Source organism: Esox lucius, chromosome 13, assembly GCF_011004845.1.
Source record: "Esox lucius isolate fEsoLuc1 chromosome 13, fEsoLuc1.pri, whole genome shotgun sequence".
Lineage (NCBI taxonomy): Eukaryota > Metazoa > Chordata > Actinopteri > Esociformes > Esocidae > Esox > Esox lucius.
In genome coordinates this window covers 34,531,817-34,558,888 of record NC_047581.1, presented here as the reverse complement: position 1 = coordinate 34,558,888, position 27,072 = coordinate 34,531,817, and the positions used below count along the sequence as shown (strand labels likewise).

At 44.7% G+C, this 27,072-nt stretch overlaps 1 protein-coding gene across 1 annotated transcript in view; it reads left to right on the top strand.

The window, feature by feature from the left end:
* Nucleotides 1-27,072, top strand: part of fam172a (family with sequence similarity 172 member A) — a 183,466-nt gene that overhangs the window by 79,104 nt on the left and 77,290 nt on the right. Inside the window, exon 8 of the mRNA XM_010897606.4 lies at nt 13,046-13,165. Coding sequence (XP_010895908.2) covers nt 13,046-13,165 — 120 coding nt within the window. The remainder of the gene's footprint in view (nt 1-13,045; nt 13,166-27,072) is intronic.

The following is a 27,072-nucleotide window of genomic DNA, read 5'->3' as shown; positions in this document are numbered from 1 at the left end:
CAGGACTATGGCTCCCTACATACTGCCATGGCAGGACTATGGCTCCCTACATACTGCCATGGGAGGACTATGGCTCCCTACATACTGCCATGGGAGGACTATGGCTCCCTACATACTGCCATGGGAGGACTATGGCTCCCTACATACTGCCATGGCAGGACTATAGCTCCCTACATACTGCAATGGCAGGACTATGGCTCCCTACATACTGCCATGGCAGGACTATGGCTCCCTACATACTGCCATGGCAGGACTATGGCTCCCTACATACTGCCATGGCAGGACTATGGCTCCCTACATACTGCCATGGCAGGACTATGGCTCCCTACATACTGCCATGGCAGGACTATGGCTCCCTACATACTGCCATGGCAGGACTATGGCTCCCTACATACTGCCATGGCAGGACTATGGCTCCCTACATACTGCCATGGGAGGACTATGGCTCCCTACATATTGCCATGGCAGGTGGGTTGGTTTTCAGGGACAGATAGTGATACGTTCTTGTCTGGCCAATCTCCGGAGTTATTTCCAAATGACATCCATTTAATTTGCGGGAAATAAGAACCAGCAGTGTAGGTCAGTTACTGCATCCAAGGATATGATACCAAATAAGCTCTTAACTTAGACATTATTCTGTAATATTCTGTCCCAGTGCTGGAGGTGCCTTAAAATAGGGGACTTTGTATAGAAATTATTCAAATGGTGAAACCAATATTTACCCTCAAATAACAGTTGAGAATATGTAGGATGTCCAGAAGCAGGTGTGGACTGAAGGGAGGGAAAGTGAGGTGGATGGGCTTGTGGAACACTGGAGGGATGGGCAGGTGGATGGGCTTGTGGAACACTGGAGGGATGGGCAGGTGGATGGGCTTGTGGAACACTGGAGGGATGGGCAGGTGGATGGGCTTGTGGAACGCTGGAGGGATGGGCAGGTGGATGGGCTTGTGGAACGCTGGAGGGATGGGCAGGTGGATGGGCTTGTGGAACGCTGGAGGGATGGGCAGGTGGATGGGCTTGTGGAACACTGGAGGGATGGGCAGGTGGATGGGCTTGTGGAACACTGGAGGGATGGGCAGGTGGATGGGCTTGGGGAACACTGGAGGGATGGGCAGGTGGATGGGCTTGGGGAACACTGGAGGGATGGGCAGGTGGATGGGCTTGTGAAACGCTGGAGGGATGGGCAGGTGGATGGGCTTGGGGAACGCTGGAGGGATGGGCAGGTGGATGGGCTTGGGGAACACTGGAGGGATGGGCAGGTGGATGGGCTTGGGGAACACTGGAGGGATTTGGCAGGTAGATACAGTAGATGAAGAGATTCAAGGTCCTCTTGAGAGCGTGCAATTGGCATGCTGACTGCAGGAATGTCCATCAGAGCTGTTGCCGTGAATTTAATGTTAATTTCTCTACCATAAGCTGTCCCAGAGAATTTGGCAGTACATCCAACCGGCCTCTCGACCACAAACCACGTTTAACCACACCAGCCCAGGACCTCCACATCCAGCATCTTCACCTCCAGGATCGTCTGAGACCAGCCACCCGGACAGCTGCTGCAACATTCGGTTTGCATAACCAAAGAATTTCTGCACAAACTATCAGAAACCGTCTCAGGGAAGCTCATCTGCATGCTCGTCATCCTCATCAGGGTCTCGACCTGACTGCAGTTCGCAAATGCCCACATTCGATGGCATCTGGCACTTGAGAGAGGTGTGCTCTTCACGAATGAATCCCGGTTTTCACTGTACAGGGCAGATGGCATTGTGTGGGTGAGCGGTTTGCTGATGTCAACGTTGTGGATCGAGTGGCCCATGGTGGCGGTGGGGTTATGGTATGGGCAGCCGTGTGTTATGGACAACGAACACAGGTGCATTTTATTGATGGCATTTTTAATGCACAGAGATACCGTGACGAGATCCTGAGGCCCATTGTTGTGCCATTCATCCACGACCATCACCTCATGTTGCAGCATGATAATGCACAGCCCCATGCTGCAAGGATCTGTACACAATTCCTGGAAACTGAAAGCATCCCAGTTCTTGCATGGCCAGCATACTCACCGGACATGTCACCCATTGAGCATGTTTGCGATGCTCTGGATCGGCGTATACGACAGCGTGTTCCAGGCCAATATCCAGCAACTTTGCACAGCCATTTGTAGAGGAGTGGTGCCAACATTCCACAGGCCACAGTCAACAACCTTATCAACTCTATGCGAAGGAGATGTGTTGCACTGCGTGAGGGAAATGGTGGTCACACCAGATACTGACTGGTTTTTGGACCCCCACGAAACCCCCCAATACAGTGAATCTGCACATTTTAGAGTGGCCTTTCATTGTGGCCAGCCTAAGGCACACCTGTGCAATATTCATGCTGTCTTATCAGCATCTTGATATGCCACACCTTTGAGGTGGATGGATTATCTCGGCAAAGGAGAAGTGCTCACTAACACAGATTTAGACAGATTTTTTTGAACAATATTTGAGAGAAATAGTCCTTTTGTGTACATAGAGAAAGTCTTAGATCTTTGAGTTCAGCTCATGATAAATGGGGGCAAAAACAAAAGTGTTGCGTTTATAATTTTGTTCACTGTATGTTCGTATGAGGACCCTTTAGAACATATGAAGACCATTTAGGACATATGGAGAACTGTCCATAGGAAGACCATTTAGGACATTTGGAGAACTATGTCCGTATGAAGACTGTTTAGGACATATGGAGATCTATATCCTTATGAAGACCCTTTAGGACATATAGGGAACTATGTCCGTATGAAGACCATTTAGGACATATGGAGAACAATTTCCGTATCTCACAAACTCTGCTGTCTCCTGTGTGACCTTGTTTTACTACAGAAACGTCCCCCATACGGATGCTTGAACAAGGGTACTTACTCTTAGTAGGACATTTCACTGGTCCTTGTTGTGCAATATTTAGTGTAAAGATTAAATTGGGGTCAGGGTTAGTGGTTGCTGAAGTATCAAGGTTTGGTTTTTGGGGTTGATGTTAGGGTTAGCGAAAATAGGATTTATAATGGTAATACTTCATTGAGTCCCCACAAGGATAGTAAATGCAAAGGGTGTGTGTGTGTGTGTGTGTGTGTGTGTGTGGGGGGGGGGGGGGTGAGGGGCAATGATGTTTTTGAACGTGTTTTTCTTCCTCACCCTTCTTAATCAGACAGGGTGGGGGATCAAATCCCGCTTCTTCAGCTGGGGTTTTCATCTATTCTATTAGCAGTGGGCTACCCCCTGACAGCCTGTCCCCAACTGTGCCCCCCACCACTGGAGGGGCAGGACCACCTGTATACAGCCACTTAGTCACACACACACACACACACACACACACACACACAGCCTCCAGATGGAGTGGAGTTGATTAATACGCTTCCTTACACACATTAGCTAATAAGTCCTTAACTGCTTTTAGGGTTCTTACTTCTTAGCCCCTGGTTCATAGTGTGTAACCTCTCAACCTTGGCTAATCCCCTCCCCTCTTAGAGATCACAGTCCATTGGCCCATGTTTAGTGATGTTGGCTGGACGATAAAGAGCGAGGGAGGGGATGGGAGGAGGGGTGAGGCAGGAGAGAGTTGGGGGGGTGTTCTCAGCACTTTGCCATATAGAAGTTTGGGAGTTCACTTTACTCTGAATTTTAGCACTAATCCAGTTACCTATTTTCTGTCAGCCAAGCGGAGGAATAGCAGGAACAAAAACCACATTCATGGCTTAAGAAGCTTCCAGAGATTTCAGTCAAGGCTGACTGGTCGGGATTAACACCCCCCTGGAAAAAGAGCAAGGGGACAAAAAAGAGAGTGGAGCCTTTCTTTATGCGCCACTTATTTTTGTAAATGACTGGAATACTTTTCTCTCCTTTCTTTTTTTTTTCTTCTCAGCGGCCTCGCTTTTTGTTACATCTCGTTTTGTTGCATTTTTTTAAAATGTTCATAGAGACACAGGGAGATGGCGAGAGACCGGGAGAAAGAGAGAGACAAAACGAGATGGAGAGGCCCTCCGCTTACTTGCTGTAGTAGCACAGATTGCAGGCAGTGTTTTTCTTTTCTTTCTCCTGTAGTCCTCTCTCAAGTGTCACCTCTTTAAGTGTGAGATCCTTGTGATTGAGAAGTGAAGAGCTTTGAATCGAAAAGTTTTTACTTCTTTTCTCTTTCAGCCTTCGGTGTGACCATCACTCTCTGGGAACAATGGCACTCCAGTTCCCCTTGTGTTTTCCCCTTGTTTTATTTTCTGCTTTTAAACACTTAGATACTTACAGTCTGGCGAATTCCATTCCTGCTACCGGACTTGACCGGCAGTGATGACCCACATAGGACGGGTTTCTGTGTGGCCCGGCTCATGCTGTTCTGTTGTTGGTTGGGGGTGTGGATTGTGCCTTGTAATTGACTGTACGGCACTGAGGTAACATCACTTCTAGACAGCTTTCTGAACGAGGTCACTAAGGGGTTGGTAAGGGGTCACTGAGGGGTCAACCTTCTCTCTGTTCTAGCAGCACTTAGAATGTTGAGATGCTTACTTGCTGGTCATTTTGTGTGTGCGTTTGTTTGTTTGTGTGTCTGAGTTTGTGTGTGTAATGCAGCCATGAACTGTGTGTGTGTGTGTGTGTGTGTGTGACTGAGTACCATCCATTATTTAGGCCTGGTTTCTCCGTGGTGTCCTTATTGTCCCAGTCCTCCGAGGCCAGAGGTGTTCATGTCCAGAACCATGTTTAGAAGATGTCCTGTTTCCCAATGCCTTCCTCATACATCCTGTCCTCAGGATTGCTACACACTCACCAACCTTTTTACAAACGCGCACACACACACAGCATATATGTATTCCACCTTGTTCCAAAAGCTTGCGCCCTGAAGCCCCGCTTAGTGTCACCTTCACCCCACCACCTCTCACTTTGCTGCAGGGCCATTAAACAGACATGCCTCATATGAACTTTGACCCCTGCTGTTGCCAGGATGTGATGCTTAGCATATCCAAGGACATGGAGGGGCTCTGGGAACAACTTTATTAACCTATCAACCGTGTGCACCTGGCCGGACGAAAGGTCAATGACCAGGCTCTGTTGCCATTCGCCCACACAGCTCGTGTGTGTGTGTGTGTGTGTGTGTGTCAGGAGAGGAGATAACCATGTACTGTAGCATCTCTTAGATCATTGCTCCCAATCTTCCAGTCAGGTCAACCATCAAACACCTCCATCTCTCCCTCTACCTGCAGCCCAGGCCCTCTGTAGTCTCAGGTCAAACTGGAACAAACACTAGCCTGTCTGCCTGCTGCACCCCCCACACACCTGGTCTCAATTAATGACTACAAGTCATTTCATCGGAAGAGCCCTATTCCGGCGGAAAGCTGTAGCAGAGATGTCACCGAGGTGACCTTTAGCAGAGATGTCACCGAGGTGACCTTTGGGCCATGTGCAGCCAGGAGCTCTGCTATAGAATTTTAGACAAACCGGGCCACTTCCTTTATACTTGGTTAATGAGTTATTGATTTGAAACAATGCTCCGATAAATATTTTAAGATTAGCTTGACTCCAGCCAAGTGACTGTGCTACCTAATCTCAATGCCATCGTCTTTGAGTCGAACACACACACACACACACACACATACATATATAAATATATATTTAAACAATTCTCAACATATCCATAGATCTATGGTTTGCTTTTTCTTTCCCTCTCTCTTTTTCTCTTTCATCTTTTTCTCTGCGTTTTTCTCAATCTGACTGTCCATGGGCCCCGCCTTCTAATTACCCACAATGCTGCTTATCCTTGTCCTACCTCTGCTGTTAAGTTGCTCCATATTGTGTCCTCGCCCAGCAGACCATTGTCTTTCCCGCGATTCCCAAACAACTTTCTCTGGGAGGAAATAGACTGCAGGGAAGGAGACAGACGCCAACACGGAGAGAGGAAAGACTGTCCACGTCCAACACATTGATTAGAATTCAGAGTGAAGGTCTACATCCTAATGGATCTTGTGTTAATACGAAACCATGTAATTACCTGCGCTTGGCGCTTGTTTAATATTTAATCATTAGCCCAAATGAAAATAATCCAGTTACCCGCTGTAAGGAACATATTAAATATTCAAATGAGTGGACTGCAGGTGTGTTTACTCAGTGTGGGCCTTCAGAAAGAGACTCAGACAGAGAGAGAAAGTGAGGCTCAGAGAGAGAAAGTGAGGCTCAGAGAGAGAAAGTGAGGTGTCTTCAGAGAGAGAAAGTGAGGTGTCTTCAGAGAGAGAAAGTGAGGTGTCTTCAGAGAGAGAAAGTGAGGTGTCTTCAGAGAGAGAAAGTGAGGTGTCTTCAGAGAGAGAAAGTGAGGTGTCTTCAGAGAGAGAAAGTGAGGTGTCTTCAGAGAGAGAAAGTGAGGTGTCTTCAGAGAGAGAAAGTGAGGTGTCTTCAGAGAGAGAAAGTGAGGTGTCTTCAGAGAGAGAAAGTGAGGTGTCTTTAGAGAGAGAAAGTGAGGCTCAGACAGAGGTGTCTTTAGAGAGAGAAAGTGTGGTGTCTTCAAAGAGAGAAAGTGAGTCTCAGACAGAGGTGTCTTCAGAGAGAGAAAACGAGGTGTCTCTAGAGAGAGAAAGTGAGGTGTCTTCAGAGAGAGAAAGTGAGAGGAACTCAGACATGTGTCTACAGAGAGGGACTCAGACAAAGGTGTGACTGCTACACGCTAATATATAAAGTTGATAATAAAAAAAATATCAAGTTTAATTTTAAAGATTTGTTTTTCAAAAAGGTAAAGTTGGCAGAGGGAATTGTGTATGACTGAAGTTGTCTAACATATAGGGGGGAAAAAGGCCTCAGAATATTGAAAGCCCACGGAGTAATGTGAAGAGGACTAGCCAACCTTCAAAGTCCTGCTCCCCTCTAGGTTTCTTCCTAACCTACTAGGGAGTTTCCATAGCCACTGAAACATTTCTTGCTACATGCTCTTTGAGGTTTTAGGCGAGGTGTCTCTTCATAAAATACATTTGATTGAATTAGAGTGAGAAACTCAGACAGAGGTGTGTGTAAATGACCTGAAGACCTGCCGCTTAGCAGCACTTTAAAGCACTTCATCCACACTCCTCAGCTTTGGGAATCACTGACCTAAGTTCTATTAACTTGTTTAGTGTCTGTCTGTACACATTAGAATCAGCCAGTGTCTTGGCTACCCCCTTTCCCTCTAATATATCTCTCTTTCTCACTCTGTTTCTGCAAATACCTCTGTTAGTATATGGTAAGTTAGTAAGCAACTTGTGTAATTTGTTATCTCAAGTCAACAATTAAACCCATACTTCAATGCTCTTGACAGACATTGTCTGACTAGGTAGTTATTTAGCTCACTCGCTAGCTAATTAGAAAACATTTATCCCCAAAAACACATTATTCACATGTGAAATTGATAGCTATATAGTTACACAATGGTTTAAGCAACCACAACTTTCAATTTAGGGCATCAAAACATCCAATGTTCAACTTGGTAAAGTTTTATTTTATCCTCTCAAATCTGTGTTCTTCAGGTATCTGTGTTAACAATGCTAGCTTGCAGCAAAGATTTCCGGTACAGTGACCACTCAAATACCAGGAATATAGCAGACATTTCAACAATGAACACAATATCACCGTGTGTTTTGTCCAATCTCAAGTTTCCAGAATATACTGATTCAGAAAAAAAGGTGCAGTGGTTTTGTTATTTTTTTACGGAGCTGTATATATAGCTACATTTTAAACACTTATAGAACATGGTTGGTTAACGTGTATTCTTCAGATTTTCTGTGAAGGTTGGTTAACGTGTGTTCTTCTGAGTTCCTTTGAGGGTTGGTTAACATCTGTTCTTCTGAGTTCCTGTGAGGGTTGGTTAACATGTTCTTCTGAGTTCCTGTGAGCGTTGGTTAACGTGTGTTCTTTAGAGCTCCTGTGTGGGTTGGTTACAGTATGTTCTTCAGAGCTCTTGTGTGGGTTGGTTACAGTATGTTCTTCAGAGCTCCTGTGTTGGTTTGTTACAGTATGTTCTAAAGAGCTCCTGTGTGGGTTGGATGCAGTATGTTCTTCAGAGCTTCAATACGGATAAGTTAACCTGTGTTCTTCAGAGCTTCTGTGTGGGTTGGTTAATGTTTGTTCTTCTGATCTTCCGGACATTGGTTCTCTGTCCTATCACTCCGGGGAGGCTCACTCTGGAGACATTCTCTCCAAGTGTCTCTGAGGACTCCAGCCTTCCCACTTATCCGGGGGTGACTCCGGGAAAGGGAGATAGGGAGGGCAGGGAAGCCGTAGTGTTTGTTTGTCAGAGTGTGTTGATTCTGGTAGATTCATTGTTTCCTGTGTTGTTGGGCCGGAGCGTTTGTCTTGGCTTCAGAACTGTTTTTGTGGCCGTAGCGGGGGGCTCTCCTCTCCCTGATTCTCATTAATGTCCTCTAAACATAGAGCAGGAACTGGGAACATAAAACACACAGGGAGGTTCTGGACTCAGTGACGGGGGCTGGCAGCGTGGGGGTCTCTGATGAGAGTTTGGTGGTTGGGTGGGAAAGGAAAGCACGCTTAGTGTGTTGGCTTCTGTTAGTCTCTGTAGTGTTGTTGGCTTCTTTGAAATGGAGCTAACAAACAGGACAAAGGCTGAGGCTGTCATATTGACCAACTCTTTAGTGTGCTTGGTGTAGCCACAATCCGCTAACTTCACAGCTGTCTAGGGGTGCCAGGTGAGTGTGACCTCACACACATTGACCCACGTGACTTCCTGGTTGAGGACAAATGTGGACAAAAGCATAGATGCTTATATGGAAAGCATGCAGCTTCCTCAATCCGTTATGAGTCCTTGCAATGAGACAGGGCCATAGATACAGTTGGATGTGCCAAAACCGGATAGGGGAGGAACATGGAGAAACAAAGTGACTGCACACAAAACCTGGGTTTGGGACCCGTGGATTTTCTGCTAATTCCCTCTGGGAATCGTTTAACTAAGATTTATGAAAACACAGGGAATTTTGGGGTAGGTTACTGGAACTTTTCAACCTTAAATGTACGTGTGCATGAGATTGTGGGCCTGCTTGTGTGTTTGTACGCGTGTGTGCGTGTGCGTGTGTGTGTGCGCGTGCTCGCGCTGGTGTGGGAATGTCTACACTTATCCATTCTCCATAATCACCTGCTTACTGTCCTCCTTCCCTGTGTGCTCACTGTCAAACAGTACGGTACAGTGCGGAGCCAGGAACTCTGTTGGTATTAATTAAGTGGATACGCGGCCAGCGAGCTGTCTGTTTCCAGACTGGTTAGGGTAGGCCTGGGTTTGACTGACACTGAACACACGTCAGACGGTGTGTGTCTGGGTGCAGAGAGAGACGTGTTTCTCACTGATTACTGCCACCAGCGCTGGCTGATAGAGGAAGAGAGAACCTGTCAAGCTACCCAGCTTTGCTGGCACTGAGACAACCACTCAACACTACTCTGTCTCGCTCCCCCCTCCATGACCAACTCCTTTATTTTTTCTCTCTTTCTTTTTTTTTTTATTTTTTTTTTTTTAACTCTACCCAACTTATTTTTCCACCGTTCCGAGCTTTGCAATCGAGCTGCAGGTCCAGTTTAGTTTCAATGCGCAAAGAGACATGATCAACAGAGATTCATTCAAATGAAAAAGAATTCAGTGACATATGGTGATGAGCCAAGAAATACAAATCAGTCCCATGTTTTTACATGCATGAACAAAGTTCACGCCCAAACTGCCCTCTTTAAAGGCTAACGTAGAGGTGTTTTAAACAGGGGTTTCAGTAATAATGGTAATGGATTGATAATGGATATTTCTTTAATGCACATTGTGTTCCATTTCAGATTAGATTTAGGAATGTTAACTGCAGCCTTGGCAACAGCTAATCAGTATCCTAATAAAATACTAAATACTGGAAGCCTAAGGATCATAATATGTTCTATTCTAGAGAGAGATCACATTATCTGTACGGCATTGCATTCTGGGCTAGAGTCAACAGTGCCCGTCAATCCGCACACACACACACACACACACACGCACTACAATCCCAGTGACAGTCATCACTTGAAGACGCTGGCAACAGGTGAGGAGAGCTGGCACACACACACACACACACACACACACACACACACACACGTAGGAGTATCAGAAAGGGAAAAGGAAAATAAATTAAATAAAATAAAGAACTAAGCGGGCAGGCGTGGGACAGGAAGCTAGTCTCTGAGGGCAGTCTGCTTCGCAGGAGCTAATTAACCCCTGGAAATAATTACACCAGTATGCAAATGAGTGTTTAGATAATGCATGGTGCTATCGGGCCAGGTAGTCAGTCTGGGATGGTGTGTGGGGGGGGGGGGGGGGTGTAGAGCTGCGTGTGCGTCTGGGCCAAGTGTCGGGGTTCTGCACTCGGGTGATAAGGGGAGATGCTGCTTGGTTTTCATGGCGACCGTGCTGCCACTGTCCAACGCCAGCTCCCTGAACAACCCGGCTGCTGCAGGCGGGAAGTCAGCATTCACCGAGGACTCCTTCACAGCACTGTACAGAAGTACCTCTGAGTTGGGGATAATATGTTTTATTTAATTATAATGTTTACACCGGGAAAATTCATTATTTAGCTTGCAGACACCCAGTGTTCCACAAGGAGTCGCTAGAGCATTGAGACGACAGCTCAGCCTGCCATTCCACCCTCTTTCCCTGGACAGTTTTAAGCCAATGTGCATGGCCCTCTGTGGAACCCCCAGGCACTGTTGGTATGATTAGCTTTCCTGGCACTCGGAAGCCCCACTTTTATGAACGTTTTGACGCCCACACCGTTCTGTTGTTTCGCTACACCCACGCAATTCCATCACGGAAAAGATGCTTTTACATACTTAATTAAAACCTTTTGAAATGAAAACAATTCCACTCCGGTAGGGCAGAGGTCATGTTTGGTAGATATCTTGGAAAAGCTGTGCAGCTACTTCAGTAAACACTAGAGTTCCTGTCTGTCTACTCTACTCTTCTCTGTTATTGACTCTAAAAAGAATACTTAGACATGAGGGATATTAGAAGTTCCTGTGTTATAGTCCCGACAACAAAAGGATGACACCCAACAGAAAGGGTCAGTTAAACACGGGATTTATTCATTCTGCCAAACTAAATGTTTTATCTGCAATACATTTTGTCAAACAAGGTTTCAAGGTAGGTCTCTCTCAGTAAGATTCTGATTGACAAATTGTTTGTCCAGTAGGAGCCCTGTTTGACGGAACATTTTGTCGCTTAAACGTTTTGTTTGGCGAATGAATACACCGCAGGCGCCTGGGTGGGAGTCAGGGAGGGATTACCAAACAGCCCTTGTAGAAGAACACTTCAAAGGATGTTGATGTCACTGGCCTTTAGACAGCCGACTCTGCCCCGCGCACGCGCACATGCACACGCACGCGCACGCGCAGGGATCCGGGTGGGGCGGGTCGGGCTCAGTGTTTCACACTGTTGCATCACTTGCTATAGAGTCTGGTTCTGATCCCAGCCGCCCTCTCTGTCTTACTAAGCCAGCACACAGAAACACACAGACGGCTTCCTTTACTGTATCTACACACACACACACACACACACACACACTTGGTCATCAAAGCACAATAACAACATCCTAACAAAAACTGTACTGAGCAGTCTATGTATCTTTTCTTGATTGTCCAAAATGTGTGGCTTTAAACTAGCCTTGGTGACAGTCTATTTAGCTCAGGTTCACTCCCTGTCAAATGTCGAAGGCGAGGAGTGTCAAGCATTGGAATGTTGGCCAGAGAGACTGCTTCTCGGGCTTGGTGTAAGCTGTGTAGTCAGGGAAATTACTCAGCATTTGTATTCCCCGACCTCTGAAACAAGCAGCCATTGGCTAAGATAAGCTTCTAGGTCTGTCAATCACAGCTTCTAAGTGGGCGTAACGCTTTGTCACTGTTTACGCTTGTGAGTTAATTCCATGTAGGTGGCTTACCCAGACTATTTTGGCTCTGAAATGGGTTTGGAGTGGTTTTACCAATTGTCAGAAAGGGCATTTATTTGGGGAATCAATTATGTTGCCTGCTGAGGGTAGATGGAGCATGGCACAAAACCATTCCACTTAGCGATGCTCCATTAAAATACAACCCATGTGTGGAGAATTTATTATCAGAGATATCCCATCTCATCTGAGTCACGTTGTGTCTGTGTGTGTTGTACTTTGTACTTAGGATGTATTTTAATTTCAGATTACTGTCGTGTGTGTGTGTGTGTGTGTTGTTTTTATTTTATTTTTTATTTTGTACTCTCACCTGACCTACCACTCTTTGCCCATAGTGTCTTTGGGCCTTGTAGATGCCCCATTGATCCAGTGGCGAGGAACAGAGTAAGATTTGAATGTGATGTTACGCAGCCCAATGGGTTTTTACATTCAGGACATTTACAATATGCAAGGACTGATGATCCCGCGATCTGCAAGTGTCTCCTTATTTCAACACTCTACTGTGATGTTATCTTATTTTGTGAGATTCCTTGTCTGTCCGTTAGTTGAAGGACAATCGACAAAGTGTTCGACACAGCGCTTCAACAAGGTGCACTTAACTGTGCCGTAACTGTCAAACTCAGGCTACATGTTCGCTCTGTGTCCTAGGGCCTGTCCTCTTGTCTGAACCCCCGCCTTACAGCAGGTCTCTCCTTTACCTTTCCCCTTAGTCTCTATGCCGAAACGCAGCATTACTAAAGACTTAGAGTCCCGTAGAAAGTGGCCGTTTGACAAAGTCTTTGTGCTTTTCCCACTGGGGGCTTGCCTTTTAGCTTAGTTATAAAATCACCTTGACCAGTGCAGCCTTGATTTTCTTTGATAGAATGAGATTTTTTCTGCCATTACATGTGACTGAGCCAAGCAGCGCCTCACATGGGCACATCAGTGGCAGCGTCCTCCTGTAACTCTAACCTGATCTGTCCTATTTTTTCTTTGGTCAATGTTCCTTTTTTGTTACCCTTTTTCAGTCTCTTTAAACTCAGTCGCCTCTCTCTCTAGCAATGCTCCTTCTCTGACACATTTTCCGTGCATTTCGTTTGCGGTTGTCTAATGTGAAGCTCGATTTTTGCCTTTCAGGAAAACTCTTCGTCCGAGGAACATGTGCAGTATGTGTGGGACCACTTCGTGTCCAAGGCTGCCGCCAGAAACGTCTTCATCATCGCGCACAGCTACGGAGGGCTGTCGTTTGTCAATCTGGTGAGTTGTTGCTCTACTCCTTTGGTCTCGTCCCTCCCAACCAGCCACCTCTGGCGCAGTCAGCCTGTGTGAATCGCGTTGGAGTAATACAAAATAAATAGCGTTTAGGTTCTTTGAGAAAGTGCTGCGTCTGTAAACAAGCCAGTTCAACCCTGGCCTAAGGGCGATATCCACTTCCTCGACACAGCGACGCACAAGAGAGAACCCAGAGAACCGGCATACAGTCCTGCTATTTAACTCTGCAGCAGAGCACCCAGAAAAAAGACCCAGCAGGCCATGTGAGAACCCATAGTAAAATGAAGGGAGAAAACAAAGTGTAAGTGGGTGAATGTAGTTGAACTTTTGGAAAAGCAGCGGGTTAGGTGAGCACGGTTAGGTGAGCACGGTTAGGTGAGCACGGTTAGGTGAGCACGGTTAGGTGAGCACGGTTAGGTGAGCACGGTTAGGTGAGCACGGTTAGGTGAGCACGGTTAGGTGAGCACGGTTAGGTGAGCACGGTTAGGTGAGCACGGTTAGGTGAGCACGGTTAGGTGAGCACGGTTTGGTGAGCACGGTTTGGTGAGCACGGTTAGGTGAGCACGGTTAGGTGAGCACGGTTAGGTGAGCACGGTTAGGTGAGCACGGTTAGGTGAGCACGGTTAGGTGAGCACGGTTAGGTGAGCACGGTTTGGTGAGCACGGTTTGGTGAGCACGGTTTGGTGAGCACGGTTTGGTGAGCACGGTTTGGTGAGCACGGTTAGGTGAGCACGGTTAGGTGAGCACGGTTAGGTGAGCACGGTTAGGTGAGCACGGTTTGGTGAGCACGGTTTGGTGAGCACGGTTAGGTGAGCACAGTTATGGTATTAGTATCTCCTTTTACCAGGGAAGTAGACTGGGGACACGTTCTCATTATCAGTAACAAACGGGGGGGTCATTTGGGTTAACTGCACGTGGGCAGAGCAGCAGATTTGTTTTAACTTGGCCAGCTCTGGGATTTAATCTGGCTATCTTTCAGGTACTGCTTGGACGATCTAAACGATACTGATTTGTGGTGCGAATTGCGCATGTGGAGTAGACTTTAGCCGTTGGCTTTTTCAGTGCTTAATAGAAAGCAATGAGAAAAGAGCAAGGTGTCCTATTGTATTTTTGGTATTTATAGAGTAAGCAATCCGGTATTCTGAATTTAAAACGAGTCCAGTGGTGTGAGTGATTTGTTTTCTGTAATCAGTGTCAAAGATTTGTAGCTGTGTATGACCTACATTCACTTGGTTGGAGGGCTTGGTATCCAATAGAAAGCCATGACTGCATGGACGTTGGTTAAATCCACTCGCAAATAGCTAATGATAACCTTTGAATTAACACTGCGTTTTGAGAAACCTATGCAAACTAACAGAATCTACACACAACCACAAATTAGTTGTTGGTTTTGTCTTGTGTTATGTTCTGTATGTTCCTGTATACATTTAGCTATATTTTATTGTATTTACACACATTGAAGTGTTTTGTTACTGTCATGCTTTGTATTTCTTCTCTAGAGCTTGGGAAGTATATTTCTTGCTCAGACTGAGGTAAATGGGGATCTGAATATGCTTCTATATTAGCCGATTCCATCCTCTACCTTGCCTGGGTCTTATAGCTAAAGGCTGCAGTGCTCAGAAGTCAGGCTCTAAGATAGGTTGGGTGCCAAGCTGGTTCTAGGCAAGATGCACTAGGTGAACATTCGCACATCTGCGCTCTCTATCACTCTTTCTTTATCTCTCTATCATTCTCTCTTTCAATCTGTCTTGTTCTCTCTGTATCTCTCTCTCTCTCTCTCTCTGCTCTGACAGCTGGTGCAGGAGCCTGGTGTTGATAATGGTTCTTTGATCATTCGGATTTAGTAGTGGTAGACTCTCCATGAACCTAAACTATTTAAAGCATCTCTCCTTTTCTTTTGAAGAGGGGGAGGGCGCGCAGGGTAGATGGGGACAAGGGTAGTTGGAGGGGGGCTCTTGTCCCACTGCTAACTCCAGGAATATCTGGATTTCCCCCCCCTTCTGTACCTAGTGTTTTTTGTTTTGTATTTTGTAATTTTAATTTGCCTGCTAAATATTCATGTGGCGTTTTGTCCGTGACAGCCATTCTCTCCCCGGCTGTGTGAGTCCAGGACTGTTCTCTTATTCCTTCCTCTCCCCCACTCCCCCACTCCTCTCCCACTCTCTGTGTCTCTCATCCTGTCTTTCCCTCTCTCTTTCCTCTTTCAGACGTACAGTGTTATACCCTAACGTGTCGACAGCAGCAGCTGATGACCTTTCAGACAATTAAAAGATGTGGTGCCTCAGAGGAGACTATCTTTTCAGACAACATTGAATGTTTTGTGTTCTTTACCTGGCAGCTTTTTATTTACAGACTGGATACGCTGGTAAAGTGGTGGTTCTAAACCATCTCCAGAGAAGGTTTCACCACATAATTTGAACAGCAGTAGTAAACTCTTACAGATATACAACTTTGTCATAACTGAACCGCTTCTGAGGTGCCACCGTCCCTCTGTCTTCCCTCTCCTTGTCTCTCCCTCTGTCTTCCCTCTCCTTGTCTCTCCCTCTGTCTTCCCTCTCCTTGTCTCTCCCTCTGTCTTCCCTCTCCTTGTCTCTCCCTCTGTCTTTCCTCTCCTTGTCTCTCCCTTTCCCACTAACCCCCCCTTCATCTCTCCCTTTCCCACTAACCCCCTCTCTCATCCCTCCCTTTCCCACTAACCCCCCCTCTCTCATCTCTCCTTACCACACCAGAGGTCTCCATGACAATCAGAGTAGATCCTTTTTCTTCTGTCCTTGTTAGGTGAGGGAGATGGTGTGTGTGTGTGTGTGTGTGTGTGTGTGTGTGTGTGAAAGAGTTTGAATGTTATTGTTCCCTGTCTCCTGGGTCTCTACCTTTCATCGGTGGACTGTGACATGACTGTCATAGCTCCCCCACCCCCCCACCCCCAAAACCTCTTTTTCTCTCTGGACAAGCCATGACTCCTGACCCCTAGGGGGCATTGGGGCAAGCAATCCATGGAGCTGGGGGGGGGGGGGGGTGGCTCAGAGGGGCACAGACATCCCACCAAGACCCCCAGATCAGGCAGGCCACCCTCAGGCCCCAAGATTTGCCCTGACAGCCCCTCAGTCCACCTGCTGTGACAGGAGCTGGGTACAGCCAAGACCTCTTCTTCCCCACAGGGATTAGTTGAGTTGTGGTTGTCAGTAAAAAAAGGTTCTGTCCGCCAAACACTAACCTTATGAATTCATTTAAGAGAGTCCTGTAAGTAGAAAAGATTTCTGAAATCAATGGTAAATTCAGCTTGTCAGTGCCGTCTTTTGGGACCAGCAGCATGAGTCTAATGTTATGGTGCTGTGATGTAATATTACATGTAAATATTACACGTATGTTTGTCTGAGAGTTCCACACACGGTGGTTTCAGAAAGTATTCAGACCCTTTGGTTTTGTTATAGAATGAATTTATAATTGATTTAATTATTTTTTTTATATCCACAATTCCCTATAACATTTCTTTTGGCGATTTACTGTATCTCTCATACAGAAGTGGTCAGACAATTTAGTCTGTACTTTGTAGAGGCACCTTTGGCAGTGATCAGAGCTTAAAGTGTTCTTGAGGAGAAAATTATTTTCTTGTTCTTTCATGTCATTTGCCTTTTACTGAGGAGCGGCTTCAGTCTGGCCTCTCTTCCATCAAGGCCTGATTGGGGGAGTGCTGCAGTGATGGTTCTCCTTCTGTCATGTTCTCCCAAAATCTGCACAAAGCTCTGCAGCTCTGTTAGAGTGGCCATTGGGTTCTTAGTTCCTGTCCGGTTACTGAATTTGACCGGACGCTTTGCTCTAGGTGGAGTCTTGGGGGCTCCAAACTTCTTACCTTTCAAAATGCTAAAGAAATAAAATAAGAATCTGCTCCTGGGAACAATTAATACATTTGCATTTAATATCCTTCCCCACATCGATGCATCTACACATTTTATTTTGAGCGGTCAATGAAGAGTTCCTTGGACTCCATTGCTTGGTTTTTGCTCTACCTTCCTAAATCATGCCCAATCAGTTGAATTGGTCACAAGTGGCCTTCAATCTAGTTCTAGACTCATGCTAATGATGATCAAAAGACACAGGATGCATCTGAGCTCAATTTGGAGTGTCATGGCAAAGGGTCTGAATATTCATGCAGTTTTTACATTTTTTTTTACATACATTTCTAAACATTTGTTTTTGCGTGGTCATTGTAGCGTGTTGTTTTTAGTTTGATAGCAAAAAAATCTATTATGAATTCAGTCTGTATCACATTAGAATGTGGAGAAAAGTGAAAGGTTTTGAATACTTTCCAAAGACATTGTATCTTTTTTTTTTTCCAACTAGATTTTTCTAAAGTCTGAACCTCAAACTGTTCTGACTCTGACAGAGGTTTCTGTAAAAAAAAAAAAACCTTGCCCGAGTCTTTCAGGATCCATCCGTTCCTTACAGAAAAGTGTGTTTATCTAAGCCTTCGCTTAATCCCACAGACTAAGAGCTGCCGTCTACCCAAAGTGAATCAAAGGGTCCCAATTCCAGGACGCGCCGGCGAGTTGTGGGACTTGTGGGCTTTTAATATGCTAACACGTGTGCAGCACAAACAGACACGGGCAAAGATGAGCACACGGACGGACAACACACAGTTACGTCCACCTCATTGACTAGAAAGTGGTCCAGTGGGAAGAGGAGGGGGGGGGGGTTGTCTCTGGGTTAATCATAGCTCCCTTTTGCAGTTAATAAACACGTTTCTGATCAAGAACATCAAACAATCTGCTATTAATTCCTCCTACTCCGCTCTCACCTTCTCACTGGCTTGTACTGTAGCCATGTGTTTGGAGTGCTCAACTGTTTCATTGCGATTTGATTTCTTCATACACTTCATAGTGTGTGTGGACTAATTATAGTGACATCAAAGAGCAACTAGGAACGTGGCTTTATTTCATAGCCTGGCCTCAACCTCTGTCTGTCCCTTCTCTCCTATCTATTTCTGTCTCTCTCTGTCACTCTCTGATCTCTCTATCTCCTGGTCTCTGTTCTGTCTATCTCTCTGTCACTCTCTTATCTCTCTATCTCCTGGTCTCTGTTCTGTCTATCTCCCTCTCTCTCTCTGTGCTATCTCTCTCTCTGTTCTATATGTCTCTCTCTTTTCTTTCTATCTCTGTCTGTCTCTCTTCAATCTATCTCGCTGTCTGCCTCTTTCTTCTATTTATTCCTCTGTCTGTCTCTCTCAGTGTCCCTAAGTCACTTTTGCTCTATCAAACCTCGCACTATCTACCATAGAGCCATTTTTATTCCACCTAAACCCCCCCCCCCATCTCTCCTTCTCTATGTATCCACCTAGACTGCAAACTAAGTACATGTAGAGCGCCGACTACCAGTAACCAACAAGGCTGAGATGGGGTGTTCCAGACCAGCCTTTGTCTCTGCATGGACACATCCACAGATGCATCAACACACAAACAACCACCTTATTGGAAGCCAGAGTGGACCCTTTCAGTCTGTCTGACTGTCTCTGTCTGTCTGCCTGCCTTCCTGCTTGCCTGTCTGTCTGCCTTCCTTCCTGCTTGCCTGTCTCTGTGCTGTCCTTTTCATCTTCCTTGGTTGCCAGGGGTGAGGAGGGGTGGGGGTTACTAACCCACGGTAACCTTCCTGCTCCCGCTGTGAAAAAGGAGGGCTGTTATTGGACGAGACATGCCGCGTTATATAAGGGCTTATGTAAGAATGCATCTCTCTCCCTCTTGATACACCAACAACCTCCCGCCGTTTCCCAACAAAACATACAGAATGTGTATATGTCTATTCGCGCACGCTTGTGTCCATGTATGTGGTGGTACTGAATCACAATGCTTTTCTCACATGCTTTGTAAACGGCAATGTAGGAGAGCGAAAGGAGAATGTATAGAAACACAGGAACACTAGCAACATGGCATTACACTGGTGGTACCAGTGAATGGCATTACCCTGGGTGTATAGTGGTGGTACCAGTGAATGGCATTACCCTGGGTGTATAGTGGTGGTACCAGTGAATGGCATTACCCTGGGTGTATGGTGGTGGTACCAGTGAATGGCATTACCCTGGGTGTATGGTGGTGGTACCAGTGAATGGCATTACCCTGGGTGTATAGTGGTGGTACCAGTGAATGGCATTACCCTGGGTGTATAGTGGTGGTACCAGTGAATGACATTACCCTGGGTGTATAGTGGTGGTACCAGTGAATGGCATTACCCTGGGTGTATAGTGGTGGTACCAGTGAATGGCAACACCCTGGGTGTATGGTGGTGGTACCAGTGAATGACATTACCCTGGGTGTATAGTGTTGGTACCAGTGAATGGCATTACCCTGGGTGTATGGTGGTGGTACCAGTGAATGGCATTACCCTGGGTGTATGGTGGTGGTACCAGTGAATGGCATTACCCTGGGTGTATGGTGGTGGTACCAGTGAATGGCATTACCCTGGGTGTATGGTGGTGGTACCAGTGAATGGCATTACCCTGGGTGTATAGTGGTGGTACCAGTGAATGGCATTACCCTGGGTGTATAGTGGTGGTACCAGTGAATGGCATTACCCTGGGTGTATGGTGGTGGTACCAGTGAATGACATTACAGTGTGTGTATGTGGTGTTTATGTGTCTGGGTCTATGTGTTGTGGGTGTACATGGTGTTGTGGGTGTACATGGTGTGGTGGGTGTATGTGTTGTGAGTGTACATGGTGTGGTGGGTGTATGTGTTGTGGGTGTACATGGTGTGGTGGGTGGGTGTGCGTGTGTGTGGATAGAGCCATTGAGCAAGCATTTTGCTGTCATTTTTGAAGTACTGGTTCAGTCTTATGGCTATGGGGTAGAAGCTGTACCGGGTCAGTCTTATGGGTTGGGGATAGAAGCTGTACCGGGTCAGTCTTATGGGTTGGGGATAGAAGCTGTACCGGGTCAGTCTTATGGCTTGGGGGTAGAAGCTGTACCGGTTCAGTCTGTTGGCTTGGGGGTAGAAGCTGTACCGGGTCTTATGGCTTGTACTGGGTCCTATAGTTCTAGACATGATACCTGGTACCACTTGTCAAGGGAAGTATAGAGACTTTTGTCCAGGCACCACATGGCCAGATCTTTGATCTCCTCCCATAAGCCTGTCTCGTTGTCGTCAGACATTAGGCTCACCACAGCCATGTTGTTAGCAGACTTGGTGATGGTGCTGGAGACGTCCGCTGCCACATAGTGATGGTCAAACCCTTTTGAGGGTCCCCTGTGTTGAGGCTCAGTGTGGCAGATGTATTGTCGCCCCCCCACTAGCACCGGCTATGGGTGACAGGACAGCACCCAATCGTGACCCAAGTCCAGGAAGCAGAGTTTTATCTCTGGGCCCTAAACAGACCGCAGTGACGCGGCCACGGGACACATAGCGGTGCGAATGTTAAACCGTTCAGGAGTTACCCTCACATCAGCTATGGGGAGCGAGAGCACATAGTGGTCCGGAACAGCAGGTGCTCTCATGCATGTATAGGATCTGTGTGTTTCCTCTGTGGGGAATATATCTTTCTTCGTGGTAACTCTTCCCTTTCCGTCTCGCTGACTGTCTCCATATGTAGGCAGTCTCAGATGTGAGCAGATGCTGTGTTGTTTGATGAGAGGGAAGTGTTATTGAGAAGAAGTTGGAAGATTTTCATTCCCCATGGACTCTTGCTAGTAGTTAAATGATGATGATGATGATGATGATGATGGCAGCAGTGAGAGAGCTATTTTGAGACCATGTCCCATCACCGTTTGGTCTGGAGAGAATATGGTGACTTTTACTGGAGGCCTGTCTTATGGTGAATATGGTGACTTTTACTGGAGGCCTGTCTTATGGTGAATATGGTGACTTTTACTGGAGGCCTGTCTTATGGTGAATATGGTGACTTTTACTGAAGTCCACTCACCAAGAGGACTTTCTTCCCTGCCCATTGATGTTAATGTGCATATCAGGTCAGGATTTGGGTCCATCCCTGGAGCTTTCAGAGAACTCTCATTCTCTTTGCTCTTGTGACAAGTTCTCCAGGACCTTGGCTGTTTTCCACATCACCCTACCAGCCGTCTACCGCTGGTCCGTAGTGACCCCGAGGGCAGGACTGGTGCCAACTGCTCTGCTGTGCTCCTCTGCCCGCGATGCAGGACTGGGAGCCTGGCAGTGTGAACACATGGTGCATGCAAACGCATGCCAAACAGCCAGCTCTCCTGTGGCACTGAAAAAAAAACACAAAGACAATACTCTGTCCCTCTACTGAGGAAATCAGAAATAAAAAACTCTGTCCCTCTACTGAGGAAATCAGAAATAAAAAACTCTGTCCCTCTACTGAGGAAATCAGAAATATAATACTCTGTCCCTCTGCTGTGGAAATCATAAATATAATACTCTGTCCCTCTGCTGAGGATATCATAAATATAATACTCTGTCCCTCTGCTGAGGAAATCATAAATATAATACTCTGTCCCTCTGCTGAAGAAATCATAAATTCAATAATCTGTCCCTCTGCTGAGGAAATCATAAATACAATACTCTGTCCCTACAGAAGAAATCTCAAATACAATACTCTGCCTCTCTACTGAGAAAATAAATATTTATTGCTCTTTCTATCTTTCCGGTTCTCCCTTTCTCTCCCCCTACCTGTCTCTATCTCTCCCTCGCCGCCATCTGCAGTAGTCGCCTGGTGAAGCCAGTCTGTCTGTCCGGGGCAGAGCAGCGTTGTTGAGTCAGGCATGGGTGTTGAGGCATGCTATCAGAGCCGCATTAGGGAGGAGATGGCGAGAGGAGATGATAAATGGACAGGCACACTAGCAGAAATTAGTGGAGCTGTATGCAAAGCGTCCCGTTTTGTTTGAAGTGAAACAAAAGGACCACCATGACAAAAGTGTCTGCCAGCCAACACAGCGGGACAGCAGCCACTCAGCTGAAGCCCTACAGCAGTGTGTGTCACAACATATTGTGTGTGTGTGTGTGTGTGTGTATTTGTGAGTGTTGTCTATATTATTCCCTGTACCTTGTAGGTCTTTTTCGTGCTTTCTGTCCATACTGTATTATAGGGAGGCGGTCAGTCTCTTCATAAATAGTCTAGGAGAACCTATTTTCCTCACACAAGGATGTTTGCTAAATTTGACTGTTTATGCATCCGGACAAAAGACCTGATTTGTTTTAAATGAATTTTCTTGTTTTTTGTAAGAGGCCTGTATACCAGATATTTTTTCTCTACAACACTTTGTATTCTGATTGAATGATTGTATCCAATAGCCATGGTGATTTAATAATGCCTTTGGTTGACCATCTATTTCCAAGCACTACCTGTTTGACCTTCCCTGACCGTTTATTTTCAAGCACTGCTAGCTTGGACTTGGTTGACCATCCTTTTCCAAGTTCCACTAACTTGGTCTTCGTTGACCACCCATTTCCAAGCATCACTAGATTGGCTTTTGTTGAACATCCATTTCCAAGCACTAGCTTTTCCATTCATGGCGGTCTCAGAAATGACGGTTTTCCATTTGAAAGTCATGCTCGCAAAAGCCTTTGTGAATATTTCCCCTCAGTAGATTAATGTTTTCACTTTTGATGTTATTTAATTTTTGCCGTTGCCTTCGGTTGAGTAAATTACTTTTTGGAGTAAATTATATAGTTCCCTTCTGCCCTCACAAACATTTATTTTTTGTTAGTCTTTTTGCAGTTATTATGTCAAAATTATAATTAGTTATTTTTTGGTTGTATGTCATACAACAAAGTTCATTCAGATGTAATAAACTGTGCATGTGCATCAGTCTTCAGCAAATTGCAAAACTGCATGTTTAATTGGATTTTACTATGGAGATTAACTTAGCCAATCTAGAACTTTCACTTGTTTTGGCTTAAAACTCTGTACTTGCTATGGAAGTATTTAGGGAGCCAATGCCTTTCGACCTCACTTTGTTGCACATTCATCTTTATTTAGTCTCATGTCTCCAAAATAAAAAAAATTCCAGGATAATTTTTTAGGTACAGTTTCTTGCCCATTTTCTTTTCAAGTTAACTTGTGATTTGTACTTTCCAGTGTAGTCTCTGTAGTTCTGTTGGTGAATGCCTCTGTGTGGTGGTGGCTGAAACATCACTGACTTCCTCCTGAAGTTTGTTCCTGATCTATCAGACCGTTACTTTTCCTTATTCAGTCATGCACTGTTGTGGTCTTCCTTGTCCTACCCGGCCATTTGCAATTGCTAAGAAGTGTTGTTCTTTTCAATTATGTTTCAAACTGTTGTTTTTGCTGGACCACATAAGCAGAGCCGGGCCAAGAAGAGTGAGTGTTTATTGCTGAGTGAGTGAGTGACTGACTACCGCTTGTTAAATAGTGTATTGGTTAGAGAAACAGACTGCCATGCAGGCAACTGGTGTTCGAGCCACACCGGAGGCAAAACAAATTCTGTATTAGGATTTGCCCAGGATAGATAAAAACTTTGCTGACTACAACCTTTGGTAGCTACTTTATAGTGAGCCTAAAATAAAACAGTTTGTGGTTTTATTACGCCTATTTCTGGTGGATTTCAGAAGTAGGCATCCGTGCATGCTTTTTGGAGTAATATAGGTCACAACCCCTTGTGCAGTAATTAAAGAGGAGGGGTTTCCACGACTCTCTCGTCTTTTCACTTGACGATATAGTTTTCTTCACCAGTGTAAAGTTCATCTTCAGTCTCACTGGCAATTGCTCAATTCTTATGACTATTCCAAGTAGTAAGTAGATACTAGTAGGCCTATTACTGGCTAATAAAAGCCATATATGCTAATTGTGGTGGATGTAAACTTAATATGAAATGTTAGTTTGTTTAACATAATGATAACACAATAAAAAACTTTTGTCAATTTTCTTTTTTTCAGATATTTTTCAACTATAACTTCCATACTTTCTTAACATGTACCAATAATTTGAAAGTAATTTGAAATATTTTATTTATATTCTTTTATCCCAACAAAAAAAAAAATATTGTTAGAGGCTTTTTATAATATCTTGTGTCATTTAGTTTGTAAGCGTAATTTGGTCTGTAAATATAGGCAAAATATGCATTTGTCATAAATATGAATATTGTTTTGTAAATAATTTAGAGGTGGTGCCTGGCCTTAATGCGTGACAATAGTATCTAATGTCGAGACGCAATTTTCTGACAAGGTAGTATGTCCCAACGCTCCCAATACTGGCATTCTAGCTGACTATATACAAAACAGTACATACCATAATCCGCAAAGTACGTACTTGTAGTACGGAATATGCAATTTCAGATTCAATATTCGTATAAAAGACACCTGTCCACACACTCAATCAAACAGACTCCAACCTCTCCACAATGGCCAAGACCAGAGAGCTGAGTAAGGACATCAGGGATAAAATTGTAGACCTGCACAAGGCTGGGATGGGCTACAGGACAATAGGCAAGCAGCTTGGTGAGAAGGCAACTGTTGGCTCAATTATTAGAAAATGGGTCATGGCTGTGTCTTCCAGCATGACAACGACCCAAAACACACAGCCAGGGCAACTAAGGAGTGGCTCCGTAAGAAGCATCTCAAGGTCCTGGAGTGGCCTAGCCAGACCTGAACCCAATAGAAGATCTTTGGAGGGAGCTGGAAGTCCGTATTGCCCAGCGTACTTTGAGGACAGCCCCGAAACCTGAAGGATCTGGAGAAGGTCTGTATGGAGGAGTGGGTCAAATTCCCTGCTGCAGTGTGTGCAAACCTGGTCAAGAACTACAGGAAGCGTATGATCTCTGTAATTGCAAACAAAGGTTTCTTCTACATGCTTTGTAAGTAGAAAAACCTGCAAAATCGGCAGTGTATCAAATACTTGTTCTCCCCACTGTATTTAAAAGAATAATTGTATTATGTGACCGTTTTATATTTATATTGTTTTCTAAAGAAATGAACCAACCATGGAGTGATTGGAGTTTTCATTATAGGTAGGCTGTATAGCTATTAGCAAGCCATCTACCGTAATCTTTGTACATGAGTACACGTTAATAAACTTTTTTTATTTTTTTCTTCTCGAAAATTTCAGTTTGATTTTCAATTGAATTGTTCACATTATAGGTCGCATTAAAAGTGGAAAATTTTCTTACATGATTTCACTTTGTCTCATTCTTTTACATCACAAAAACCTTTATATCCACTGTATGTTATATTAATAGTTGTCATTTCTAACTGCAGAAACTATATACTGCAAAAAATATATACACAAATACCCTTAAAAAAACGTAATTATCTTCACTTTAAACAACTTAGTAATTGTTTGATTTAGATTCCAAACCTTTGAAGTATAGAGACAAAAAAAATCTTAAATATTTATTGGACCCAAGCATAGTCAAGCACTGTATTGTAGTATATCGTTTAAACTGCTATCAGTTTTGGAGTTCAACTGACTCAACTCTCTGTGAATCAGGTTACTATAGCAACGTGCAATGATGCTTCAGGTTTGTAAGAAAGGAGGCGCCGGACAAGAGGAGACATAATCTTTGCATGATGGTCGATGGAGGAAGAGAGAACATCTTTGAATGATGGTAGATGGAGGAAGAGAGAACATCTTTGCATGATGGTAGATGGAGGAAGAGAGAACATCTTTGCATGATGGTAGATGGAGGAAGAGAGAACATCTTTGCATGATGGTACATGGAGGAAGAGAGAACATCTTTGCATGATGGTATTTAGAGGAAGACAGTGTATTTATCTGACAAAGCAATTTATATTTGGAGGAAATATTAACAACACATTTTCTTTTTCATGATGATAGAGATGTATCGGGGTGTTCTAGACCGTACTGTTTGTGTATGTATGTATGTATGTATGTATGTATGTATGTATGTATGTATGTATGTATGTATGTATATATATATATATATATATATATATATATATATATATATATATATATATATATATATATATATATATATATATATATAATATGGCAGTCTGGAGTGCAAGTAGTTGTTCTGAAAGCGGAATGAAATGTGTCGTCCCCCACATCCAGTTTCCAGAAATCTTTATTTTCTGTCTGTCTCTCTGTCTGTCTGTCTTGCTGTTTGTCTCGCTGTCTGTCTCTCTCAGTAAAAAAAAAAGAAAAAAAGAAATCTCTGTCTTTTTCCTTTTCTTTTAAAAAGAAAGCAACCAAAATGTGTGCCCTGTAACTGAATGAGTTTTAATCCATGTCTTTATTTGATTGTACGTACCATAGGTCCTAATGAGCATATTGATAATTGGTTAATGTTGTTTTTCTATTTATTTCTTTTCCATCGGTTTCCCATCCTGCCGTCTTGTGTGTGAGAGTTCGGGGTCTTACCGGGTCACGACACACCACTCTTCTTTCACACAAACACACACACGTTACCATGGCAATGTAATTGAAAATCATTACGACTCAAGCCAGTATTGTTGAAGTGACTATTCATAACTCTCCCCTCTCTCATTTTTGTCCTTCTTTTTTTTTCTTCTTATTTTTAGCGAAAATGGGGGGGAAAATCTATGTATCCGTTGTGTAAGGATATCATTTTTTTCTTTTTTTTTTTTTTCTTTTTACCTTCCTCCTTTTCAGGTGGGTGTAGGAAACCAACCTAGTTTAAGAGTTCACTTGAATCTTAAGAGATTCGTCATTACATATTTACTGGCTGCGGCTGATATAGCTGTAAGGTTTTACCCGGGCCATTGATCTAATGCGCATGTTCGCTCCTGAGGTTACAGGACGTGCTTCTATTTGCATAAGGCCCTGGGCAAGGTTCTTCCTACCATTGATTGGCCTGTCCATGAGAGCCCAGTGCCTTTTTCGCATTGATCACTTTGTTTTTTTTTCCCGGAGACAGTGCTACACAGAGTTCACATCCAACATCTCAGACCTGGCGGGGGAAAGAAAAGGAAGGGAGGAAGAAGAGTGAA